General features: G+C 31.4%; 1 protein-coding gene across 1 annotated transcript in view; it reads left to right on the top strand.

Moving 5' to 3' along the window:
- The window catches only part of LOC142329518 (discoidin domain-containing receptor 2-like), a 405,738-nt gene that overhangs the window by 314,270 nt on the left and 78,538 nt on the right, over positions 1–12,930 (top strand). The window contains exon 6 of the mRNA XM_075374192.1: positions 6,629–6,762. Coding sequence (XP_075230307.1) covers positions 6,629–6,762 — 134 coding nt within the window. The remainder of the gene's footprint in view (positions 1–6,628; positions 6,763–12,930) is intronic.

Here is a 12,930-nt window from a genome sequence, read left to right as displayed (position 1 = left end):
GTATCGTTTTCTATAACAAAATTGAGAATACTTCCTTTTTTTAAAAAAAAAATTATCTTTTTTATTTAGTTCATTGTATTATTTAAAATAACACGAATAAAAATATAATCTTCAGTAGCTCTATAATTAAAACTATTATTTTTGCTATTAAAAAAAAATAATTTTTTTAAAATTAAAATAAGAAAGTAAAAATAAACGAAGTAAATTGAAAAATATTGATATTTTTTTTATTTAATGGCAAAAAGAAATTAAATTTTGCATATGCATGTACACATTCATACGTGAAGCAGCAGAGCAAAACAGAAGTCTGGAAGATAGATTCCGAGCACGCCCAACTCAGTCGGATATGTGCGCGGAAGAATTCTTTAAAGTGTGTGAGAAAGACCACGACCCTTATTCTTTGTTAGATATTTATAAAAGTACACGTGCTCAGTGAGTCGGTGCGGAAAATCACTATAGAAGAAGCAAACAGTTATAAGAATTCAGTCCACGTCAAATACCGTGCGCAACGAATAAGAGTTGGAGGGAGACAACTGGTTTTTTTTACAGGGAGAAAATGGGAGAAGATATTTTTTTCGGAGGGTGAGAGGGGCAAAAGAGAAAGAGAGTAAGAAAGAGGAGGTCAAGAGAAAAAAGCTTTTCCGTCGCTTCGTCAAGAAAATGCCTGGAAACTTTTACCTAAAGCCACTTAGACGCTTCAGGAAATGTGCTTTACTTAAAAGTGGTTTGAGGGGAAATGTCAAACCAGTCATTTATGCATGCCTTCTTTTGTAAAATAAATCCGTGCTCCCTATTTTTTAATGGATTGCTTTTCTCCGCAGAATTTAAGCCTGTAGTCTCTAAGGAATATTTAAAATTTAATAACTTTAAGTTCATAAAAGTGTACATTTATTATCCATCCCTTTGTTTCTTATAATAGCTTCGATAACTGCGGTAACATAAAGCTTCTTTTTTAAAAATGATATCAATATTATATATTGCAATATACAAGAAGATAAATTGAACGAATAAAACTTTAAGTCGCTGTATTTATTAGTTATTGTTTTATTACGCTTTATAATGTAGAAAAAGAGGTTATACGCCAGAATATTTTGCTGCCAAATTAAAATAATTACGAAAACAATTTTAGACGCATATGAAATACTCGTTCATTATAACGAAGTGTTACCAACATCTCTTAAAATTTACAAGTACTTTAATTTCATAATTACACGAGTCGTTAATTAGTTTATTAACGTATAATACGTTAACTCATTAACGTATCGGTAAGTAACAAAAAGCTGACATCCATTATGATAAACTTGTAGCATTAAAACAAAAAAAAACAATATAAACCGGTGATTTTTTTCTTTCTAATTAACTGTGTAATTACGTAGATGTAATTTTTATGTATTATATTATCTATTATTCGATTTTCATAAGAGCAAACTCACATTAAAACAAGTTAGGAAAAAATTAACTACATATGTAGTAGTCGCAGTAATAAATAATTACTATTAAGGATAATAAATAATTTACATTATTATTAAATAATAATATTAATATAATTTATGGCTCAGGATGTTTACTATAGAATAAGATTTATTACGCGTACAATTTGCTATAAATAATTAAATCATATATATTGTATAAACAGACTAATAAGCAATAAAATATTTTATATACAAGCAAATCTAATAAAAATAATATCAGTATCCTTTACTTTTAACACTACCTTCTAATTTTTACTTCCTTGTACGAAATAAAAGAAGTATTGTGATCGCGAAAAATTTCGGTTTTCAGATTTCAATCGAAATATCCATTTTGACCATCCCTGAATCTATTTCGACTAGTTTTGGCGTGATGTCTGTACGTGAAGTATGTACCTCGCATAACTCAAAAACGATTAGCCGTATGATTTTGAAATTTTGGATTTAGGCTGTTGTAACACCTCATTAGTTGTGCACCTCCCTTATTGATTGCATTCGACTAGACCAAAAGTATCTAAAACAGCCCAAAATTTTGAACTTTTTCTTAACTGCAGTAATAAGCCCTTGTTGGAGGTTTTCAACGATATGTCATAAGTGTTATTTATTTTCATTGGTTCCAGAGTTATAATCAAATGAAATTTTAATTAATGAAATATTTGAATCTTACAAGGAGAAGGCACATCGGTTCAATTCCCACTTCATCTTCTTTTTTTTAAACTTTTTTTTTAATTTAAATATATTGGTTTATTAATAATTATTAACCTCTGATTGTATAAACAAAATGTTACAATAAATAATAATTCAATAATAACAATAAAAAAATTTAAAAAAAAAATATAGGTAAAAATATCAGAAGTTATTAATGAAATAAAATTTATGTACGTTTCATTTAAAAAAAACTGTATATGTAATTAATAGGCGTACAAGGAAGTCATGTGATGTCCACATCAGATTTTTATATTATCAAGCAGGAAGCAGGCAGTAATAAATTTTATTCATAATAAAAAAAATATCAGCAAAATATTATATTTACTTGCTTAAGTAGTAAATATGCTAAATGTTTTATAAATATTTCCACGTGATAAGTGGCTAAATCGTAAAGTATCCCACATTATTCATCTGAGAAACATATTTAAAAATAGTATTTATCAAGTCGTGATTCTAAAATTTTCTAAGTAAATACAATAACTTTTTGTAATTAATAAGAGTACAAGAGTAAATAGTAAGAGTGTGTAACTAATTAACACATTAAGTTCATCATCTTGTTGTGTGGGGTTTTCTTTGAGTTAAAAAATAAACAAATAAAATAAAATACAGTATATAAAAGCCTAATTTCGAATTATGTAGATTTCTTAAAGACTGCAACAAATAAAGTTATTTATTCCATTGTATTAGAATTTATTAAATATCATCTCCCTCATTATACAAGTTGATACGTAAGTAATCGAGAAAGAAAAAAGCTTTATTCTTTAAAAATATGATGCTGTAAAAAATATTGTTGAGACAAATTGACTAATCGGGGAGTTCCGAAAAATACGGGTGGAAATTCAATTTTTGAAAAATTTAAGAAATAAGAGATATTAACTGACTGGGACATGATAACGGAGTAAAACTAATAATGTAAGGCTATACTGAAGGGGGAAAATTTGAGGGGGACCGAGATTAAGAAGTTTGCACAATGTTATATAAGATTTGGACTATGGATGCTGTAAGGAATTTAAAAGAGATTTACTAGACAGCTGCTTCAAGAACTCCAGCCAACCAATCTAATAAGATACTACAGAAAATACTGGAAAACTAAGTAGAAGCAGTTATCTTCCTATAATTTGGGCCACTTTCTCTTCTATTTTGAGCTTCTGAGGATAAGTAATGTTCCTGAAAGCTAACATCGGCACTTAAAAGTTTATTTTTCTCAAAACATTAGTCCACATTGATAAATATATATGTGTATTTATATATATATATATTTTTTTCTAACAGTGTACTTCGGTAAAATGCAGCCCGAAAATGACGAAAAATAAACATAGATCACACCAGTCCTTGAGTACTCTTAATTCTATAAAAAAAACTAACCTTCTCAAAAGTAAAATCTTTAGAAAAGTTTGTTTTGAATTCTTTCCTCTAAAGGAATCCGACTTGTGTTGTTGCCAATCTGTGAGTTGTTTGAGCCTATTACATATTTTTAAATTATATGACTTTGCGGTTTTAAAAAATCAAGATTTTAGCTTATGTCCTAAAGTAATATTTGCTAAAACGTTACTTTTTTGTACACAATTACCTATTTTATAAAATTAGATCTTTTCTTTATTTTTATCTCATTTTACCTTCTGTCCTTTCTATTAGAACTAAATTCAATAACGTTAAATACCTAAGTCACACTCACCTTTGTCGTTTCTACAATATTTTATCACGACTCTTTCAAATATTTACCTTAAACTTCATGTGTTCCTCTATTAACACATTTAATCATCAGAGTTTTCTTTTAAAAAAATTAATTTTTTGTTGTTAATATTGAATAGCTTATATATTTTTTTTTTTTTTTAATTGAGATATATTAAGTTATCAGTGACGAAAATGTTACAGTTTACTTTTCATCAACATTAAACTATAGTTTAAAATCAGTTTGGATTTTTTTATTTATAAAATTTACACTCCTACTTACACTCCTTGATTAAACTAATGGTAAAAACTTATTGTTATATATATATATATATATATATATATATATTTCTGGAAGAAATTATATTATCTGGAGGAAAGATGGAACTTCCTCAAGAAACGGACGACATCGAGATACTAGCGGTTCTCCCGAATGGAGTAAGAAATGCAATAAACAACATGGCGAAAAACAAAGCTGCAGGTTTTGATGGCCTATCTATTGATGTGTTGAAGCTCGGTGGAGATGAAACAGCAAAAAATCTGGCAAAAATCTTCACATCTGTCTACAAAACGCTAGCATACCATAGAACTGGAATAAAGCGAAAATAATTCTGCTCCATAAGAAAGGCAACATACATGATAGACGGAACTATCGTCCCATCAGTCTGCTTTCTGTTATCTATAAAGTTTTCACCAAGATCTTGACGAATCGCGTCAATGATGTTTTGGACAGATCTCAGCCAATAGAACAAGCAGGATTCCGAAGGTGATACAGCACAATAGACCACATCCACAGCATTCGAGAAGTCATTAGTAGAGCCAACGGGTACTTCTGTGCTTCTGTGTTTAGCCGTTATCGATTTTGAAAAGGCATTCGATTCTGTGAATCATCTTGCAGTCATGGAAGCTCTAATTTAACAAGAATAGACCATCGATACGTAAAAATGCTACACAATATCTACGAAACTTCGACAGCGTTTGTCAGCATCGGCAAACCAACAAAAGAATTTTCTATCGGAAGGGGAGTTAAACAAGGAGACTCCATATCTCCTAAATTATTCACAGCGGTCCTAAAATTGAATGGTCTGAAAGAGGTATCAAGTTAAATGGACGGAGACTGAAAAATTTGCGGTTTGTAGTTGATATTGTACTTAGGACAATATTGTACTAAGGATGTCGATGAACTGCAATCGCTTATCGAGGATCTTGCAGAAAAATGTGGAGAAGCGGGTCTGAAAATGAATTTGACCAAAAAAAATGTAATGTACAACAGATGGGCTGCTGCAAGAAAGATAGTAGTTGACGACAACATCCTAGAGAATGTGGAAGAATACGTCTACCTCGGGCAGCTAATAAACACCAGAGGGGACATCAGACCTAAAATTTTCCAGATAATCAGGATGAGCCGGAAATCATTTGTAAGATATTCAACAGTGTTCAAACCTAACATGCCACTAGTCTTGAAAAATACGGTGTTTGAGCGGTGTGTTCTTCCGGTACTCACCTACGGATGCGACACCTGGACTTTAAATGAGTTCGTGAAAGGAAAGCTTCGGACAGCACAAAGAGGAATGGAAAGTTCGATGCTAGGCTACACAAGGAGGGACCGGAAAAGAGCGGAAGACATAAGAGCCATAATGAGAGTGCATGACATTATGAGAATAGTGAAACCTCTGAAATGGCAATGGGCGGGCCATCGCGAGATGTGAAGTGAGGTTGACAAATGCGGTCTTTGTGTGGAGTCCAAGAGAGTGACAAAGGCCAAGAGCAGGCCACCAGACCGATGGGACGGAGGCATTAGAAGGGTGGCTGGAACCAACCGGCAAAGGACGGCGCAGGACAGACAAGCATGGCGAGAACGGTTGAAGGCTTACCTGTTGAACTAGACTTGAAGAGGCTACATCTTGTAAAAAATTGAAACAGGTGTATATAATAATTATATTTCTGGGTTGTTTTGTTTTATTTGTCTAACGTGGTTTTAAAATTTACAATTGCAGTGGTTTTTCCGTGCATATTTCAGACTACACATTGTCTAATTCTTTTTTATAGATATTGTCTCTATAATCTGTAGTAATTAGATAACTTTAAATTTCAGTTAAATTTCTATATCTTGTGAATCGTTTAGTTGATTGGAAAATGGAACTACTAAATTTATTCATTATATTGTAAAAAGAGAACTTTTCTATTTTTATTTTTCACTCAAAAACTTTGTGAAATGTAGGAGGTAGTATATATTCAGTCAATTTACCGCTACTGTTCGTTCAAGAAATGATTTTACGTAAAACAAATAAATAAGATAATTTTTCATGATTTATACGTCAAGCAGCGTCTCTTTTGTAAGTATGGCTAAACGAAATACTTGTACAATACTTAAACTGTAATAGCGAGTATTCAGTTTTTAAAGAAGACTATGCACGCGAGTACTATGTGCTGATAGTGTTTAGTTGCCAGACGGTGCCTGCTACGCAAGTTAAACGATCCGATAAGTGTGCCGAGTGAGTGTTTACTACTACTGATTCTGGTAAACGATTATTGTTTAAACGTTTTTAAAGCACTGCTGAATACATTTATTCATAATGTATAATGGATTGTTTTTTTTTGTTTTCAACGTTTATTTTTTTTACATTTTTTATTATACTCGTTGGTTCATTGTACGTACTTATAACTGGAAATTTAGTTCTGAATTTTTCCGTGTGTGCTTTTACTCGTATTATTTATTTATTTAATTTTGGAAGAAAAAAAAATAGAATTCTTATTTAAATAATTTTTGTTTATTTCAGGTAATCGATGGGTTGGATGGCTGAATGAAACGTTAGATGGTGGCCCATTGGAAATAATATTTCAGTTTGACACTGCTAGAGAGTTTTCAATGATACACCTTCATACAAATCATATGACGACACGAAGTGTTGAGGTAAATATATTTTTATTTTCTTGCATTTAGCCTACTTATTCAAATAATTTATTTTTTATTTTATTTTTTATTCCAAATTATAATCCATTAAGTATTTTTATTAATCGACTATGCTTTAACTAAACAATTAAAATTTAAATCGATGTATTTTTGCGTTAACTTATCTCTAATACTAACTTGTGTGATAAAATTGACATGTAGGAAATTCATAAACGTTGTTGTATTACGTTTGTAATTCCCAACCGAATCATTATTAAAAAATGAAAAATCATAAATTAAATGTAAAATTATAATACACTCCTGAAAATAATTTAAAAAAAAGTAAATGAACTACTATAATCTGAAAAAGAAGTCGAGATCTGGCGTAGTCTGACTGAGTGGGTGACTAGTATCAAGGATAAATGATAGAAAAAAGGGGGCTGCAGATAGAAACTGTATGAAATCGTGTAAGATCCAAAAAAAAGATATGCATGAATAATATGATTATTTCTTACATTTTTGATTATATTAAAATCTCTTTTATTTTGGATTAAGTAAAATGTAATCGTTTGCGCATAATTTAGAAGTACTAGCACAGTACATTGGAAGGTTTTTTTATTTTTATTTCATCTACATAAAATCTACAAACGGATTACAACTTTCATAAAAAATCTTAATGTATTCTTTTTGTAAAGTACAAAGAAAAAACTTAGTTGAATTAATTTATTTTCTCTAATTTTACTTCAATTTTGAAGTAAAAGTGATATCATATTTTTTACATGTATATCTAAACTAAACATTTTAACAAATGTTCATGTAAACATCTTTAAACAAACCTATCTTATTTGTAAAATAATCACACTACTGATCTGTTCTCAGAATATGCATTACAGACATACATAATGTATAAGTAACAAATTTAGTTAAGAACATTCATTTATAAGCAGTAAACATTAAACAAAAAAGGGGTTGCATTAGCAGATTTTATTTCTTATGACTTCGTAATTAGTTATGTTGAGAAATAATAAGTATAATAAAAATGTTAAGAAATAACATTAATATTAAATTATATCTCATTTATTTAATCGTTTTTATTTCAGTGTGACTACAGTATTTAAAATTAAAATTTTCTGTTTAAAGTCGCGCAGCGGGCTACACAACTGTACACTGTATACATCCTTTTTTTCTTTATACGTAGAAAATGGAAGATTGAAAAGCGTCAAAGTGTTTCTTAGCGTAACTTTGAGAGGTTGGTTGTGCTTTCAGTTGTATATTATAAATTCTAATGCATATTTATTTATAAAGTAACGCGATGTCGGAGCAGAGAGATATCCTTGACATAAGCAACACAGTAGAGTTACGAGGAGAGGAAAAAGCGTAGTCAGTAGTCATGAAGCAGCAGATGGAAGAGTGAAATATTTCGTTCTGGAGGGGAGTGGAAGAGGAGAAAGAGGTTGGATCGGTAAAGATCATGTATATGGGAGGGGGTTGTGAGCGGTATTCAAAGGGTTGAAACGAAAGGGCGGACGGCCTGTCATTACTGGCCCGGTCTCAGCCCTCAGTCCGTTATACGAAACGTGCGGGGCCCTGTTTTATGCATGAAGGGATCTACATCCAGAAGCGAAAATCAGAATAATGATGTCCGACAAGTTTCCCCATCCATCATGAGTCGTGCGTGCGGACGGGTAGTCTTATCTGCTTACTGACCGTTCTTTCATTCTTCGACCGTTGTTCCGGTTACGATCGTGCGTTTCCTGTTCGATACCTTTTTCTAGATAAAGTACCGGAATTGATTATTTGGTTTCCGATAAATATTCTCATCGGGAAAATGGAATACCCGAAGGGGATCGTTCTTCAGCTTTCCATTCATACCACCCTTATATAAACCTCTTCAACTCGTTCCATCTTTTATTCGTCATCTTAAATCCGACACTTTCAATAACACTGTTTACAGAATACGGATTTAAAGATTACAATAGACGTCGGACGATATACCACGATTCAAATCGTACTAGTAGGGTACAACACACAAGACGAGCTGCTTGCCGTACAACAGTTATTGGAACAGATGCCCGTTCCCCTGCCTGCAATCTGACCAACATATTTCCATTATTTCCCTAAATCCTGTACCAGCCACCCTCTCTTCCACCCGTTTACTCTACTTCTTCTCTCGTAAAACCCTTGAATATTACCCTACGCTTCACAAACGTAAGGATTTTGTTTTATATTCAAACGCTGCAGCAAAGATTGTCATTTCTCTTATAATGTCTAGGGATATATATATTTATGTACTTTTTCAGTAAAACTGTTTGATTTAATACAATTTTATATAAAACAATTTGTTTTCTTAATATGTTGTTATTTGTAGTAAAAAACAAAAAATGATACAAAATTTATTGATAATTTTATTTTTCTAAAACTTATTCTTACCAAATATTATTTGTGTTTTTAAAAAATATATAATTAAGTTATTTTTAATTAAATAAAAGCTGGCAAGTTGTAATACTTACCTGGCATTGGAAAAATAATGATATATGAATTAAGTTACTTAAGATTTATTTTTTAGGGTGGGGGTAATTTGTGATTAAGTTTCATTCTAAAATTATACTTATTGTATTATTATACTTATTATTAAATTATACTTATTGATTCAAAAAATAAATTCTTGCCTCAGCCAAATTGGGTTTGAAGAATGCGTAGCAGCTGGGAATCTCCTGACAGTTGTACATTCAGATAGCGCTGATTAGGGTTCGCTGGATTGAGTTGGCTGGATTGTCAATGTGACCCAATCCTTTAATAAATAACCCAGTGAGATAAAAATATGGTATTGGAAGGTTATTGAGAAGAACCGTAACTGGGAAGAAAAACAACCTTACAGGAGATTTTAAATATGTATATATTTCTTTTTTATAGATTCAAAGTTTATTTATAATTGATTACATTTATATTAATCTTGAGTAAATTGGATCACACTCGCATCACGTGATAGGCAGTTACCAGCGAAATATTACAGACTTTTATGCCAAGCGGCACATACACAAGTAATTATGAACATTTAACACGTAACAGTATAGAACAAGGAAAATCAAAATAAAACAAGTAATATATTTTTTCTTTTTTACAGAACTCACACACACACCCGCGTGCGCTCTCTCTCTCTCTCTCTCTCTCGCACACGAACACACACACACCGCGCGCTCAGTCCGTAAACTGATACACACTCCTGAAATTCATTATCCTAAGTCAGGAAGAACAAGAATAATTCTAGTAAAGACGTCAACAGATTCAGAAATAATTAACCTATAATGAAAAAAAAAACAAAAAAAAAAAACAGTTAATCCCATTAATTCCCAAAAATTATATTAGTTTTTGCTTTGCATTAATTATATAAACCATCTAGCTGTAGAAAAATTCTGCAAACATTATACATGAGTACATTATCTTTATTCCCAAAGATAATGTACCCATCTTCAACAGTTGTCCTATGAAATAAATTCACTCTATACCTGAACAACTCCTCTCGCTTCTTGGTCCTTTTATTCTACCCAAGCATATCGAATCGCAATGTTTTCCACCTACGACAAAACCAAAATTGTAAGTTTTACATTATTTTCGTATATATTTTCCATACACGATTTACTTTTGTAATCTACATAAAATAACAAAAAATTCGTTTCCTAACCAATGAATAAATATCTGTAGGATATTTATTCACTAAGATATAATATCAGATATTAGATATCTTTCAAGGATAATATCCGTAGGATATTTATTCACTGACCCCATGTAATCCTTCCATTGAGATCTCAAGCTACAAAATAAATGATTACAGAGCGAAATCGATAAATGATTACAGAGCTTGAGATCTGCATTAGAAACATGTTTCATGGCTATTCATCGTTTTCATAATCTCTGGTAAATGGAACGAGTGAAGAAATGCGTAAATTTATTAATGTAGATGTGTTCAACGGGTGTGATATTGTAGTCTGTATTCAGCTGTACTTAATAAATAAGGCTGCAACTCACTGAAGTGCTGAAGCTCCCATCCTGTATACTCTCGTAATGAGAGTTTCTGAGAAGTATTTTCCTTCTTTTTCGTTATTAAAAAATAAAACGTAAGTATTTCTAACACTTAATGATCCATTATTATGATATTTTCCATTATTTATGACGGATTTAAAATTTATTATACTTACATTAGTAAATCGAGATAAAATTACGATTTAAAAATAAAATTTATACGTCAAATTAATATTTAATTTTTTTTAATGATTTTAACTCGAGCCAATATCTTAAGTGTTACAAAAATAAGAACATTTTGAAATACTGAAATCTAATTTTTCATAATTGAAACTTAAAATTTTTATAAAATGGAGATAAAAATTGTTTCACTAAGATGAAGGAGATCCTTATTAGAATAAGATATAATATAATAAAAAATTTAATTACGATTTTAAAGGAAAAGTGTTTTTTTCAGTGAGAAAAATACTGTAGTCAAGGGTTGGATGAAAGGATATATTATATTAATTTGTTTTTATTCATTATGGCCAACGACAAAATGATTAAAAAAAAATCCGGTAATGAGTTACGTAACTTTTCCGGCTTTTCCGTTGACAGATTATTATTTCAAATACGCCATAGGTTTTTTAAATCATTATTGTTTTAATTTTGCAATAATTAGATGATGGTGAAAAAGACCAAAATGTTTAGTTTTACAAATTTGGGTACGATTTGTTCCCCTGATCAAAATACATTTTTACCTTAAACATGATACTATATTGTATTCAAAGGCAAATTTCTAAAAAAAAAATCAAAACTTAAGTCAAATATTTTGGGTCTCATTTTTGACACTCTTGCTTAATCGCTATCTTATATAACGTTTTTCATTATAGCCACAGCTTGACAAATAAATAAGTAATCCAAAAAAAGATAAGTAATGCTTGTAAAACAGGTCAGAAATTATAAGTAATCCAAGAATGAGTTTTATTTTGAAGACAGGTTTTGTGCGACATTACTTTTTTTTAAAAAGTCACCAAGTCGTCTATGCTATAATAGACTACCATGTAGTCTGTGTTACACAGTGGGATTTTCAATCTTACAAATTAAAGTTAAAAAATATATATATTTAGTCAGGTTCCATTCATCTCCCTTGATCTTTGAGCTCAAAAGTTTTCCCCTTGACCTCTTAAGTTCCAGGGTGGCCCGGTCTCTAGCACCCCACAAGAACAGGACAGTCAAACATCAGATGCTCATTTGACTGGACCTCCCCGCAGACGTACAGCTCATCAGCTGCCCGGCGGAACTGAAACAGATTTTGGTTCAAGTTAGCGTGGCTGGTGAGCACCTGGACACCCGTTATCCTTAAAAACGAGCTCGAGGCGTACCATCCTCCCAGATCCTGTATAAACTTATACAACGATCTTCCCTTAGTCGTGGTGTCTCATTCCAGCTGCCATGCTTCCATCACGAGGCTCTTCCACAGGCGGGAGATGGGCAACTGAAATTTAGATCGGGTGCATTGTGATCACCGTTCCGTTCCGGTACTGGCCCGGCCCGAAATCCGATCCCAAATACCTCAGCCTCCCGGTCTCTTTGCAATTTCCACAAGGCTGCCCGAACTATCACCGCTAAATTCATTGGGAGAGCCTTTCCTAACACGGTGGTAGCCTCGTAAGAGGTTATTTTAAAAACATAATGTACATATCAGGTCTCTTTTTAAGGATTCGCCCTCTTTACTAAAAACTGATTGTCAGCAATTATAGAAACTGTCCCCAGAATGAAAAACCGTAGCCCGATTGTAAGAACACATAAGATTAATTTTTATTGTAAAAGTCATCTTACACAGGGAAGATGTTTTTAAACATAAAAAAATGTTTTTCTAAGAAGAATTATGCTGCTTATTTAATAAATTAACTCTAATCAGTAAGAGCTAATTTTTATTAATAAGTCATGATGCTATGGTTTTTTTTTTTTTTTAATAAACTGTAATACTTAATGTAAATTAAGTTTTGATAAATCTTATGAATTAGAATAGAATTTTGTCTTTATAAATAGTGAAAAGCAACATACCCGGGCGTATTGATAAATAAAAATAATTCACGAATACAAAGAATACCCATTATACCTAGAAATACTGACATTTATTTTATTTTATTATAGGATTCTCGTAACCATTTTTATAACATTTTT

This window comes from Lycorma delicatula, chromosome 8 (assembly GCF_047948215.1).
Source record: "Lycorma delicatula isolate Av1 chromosome 8, ASM4794821v1, whole genome shotgun sequence".
In the NCBI taxonomy this organism is placed as follows: Eukaryota; Metazoa; Arthropoda; class Insecta; order Hemiptera; family Fulgoridae; genus Lycorma; species Lycorma delicatula.
Note: the sequence above shows the minus strand (reverse complement) of the source record. Positions and strands in the feature narration are given on the sequence as shown.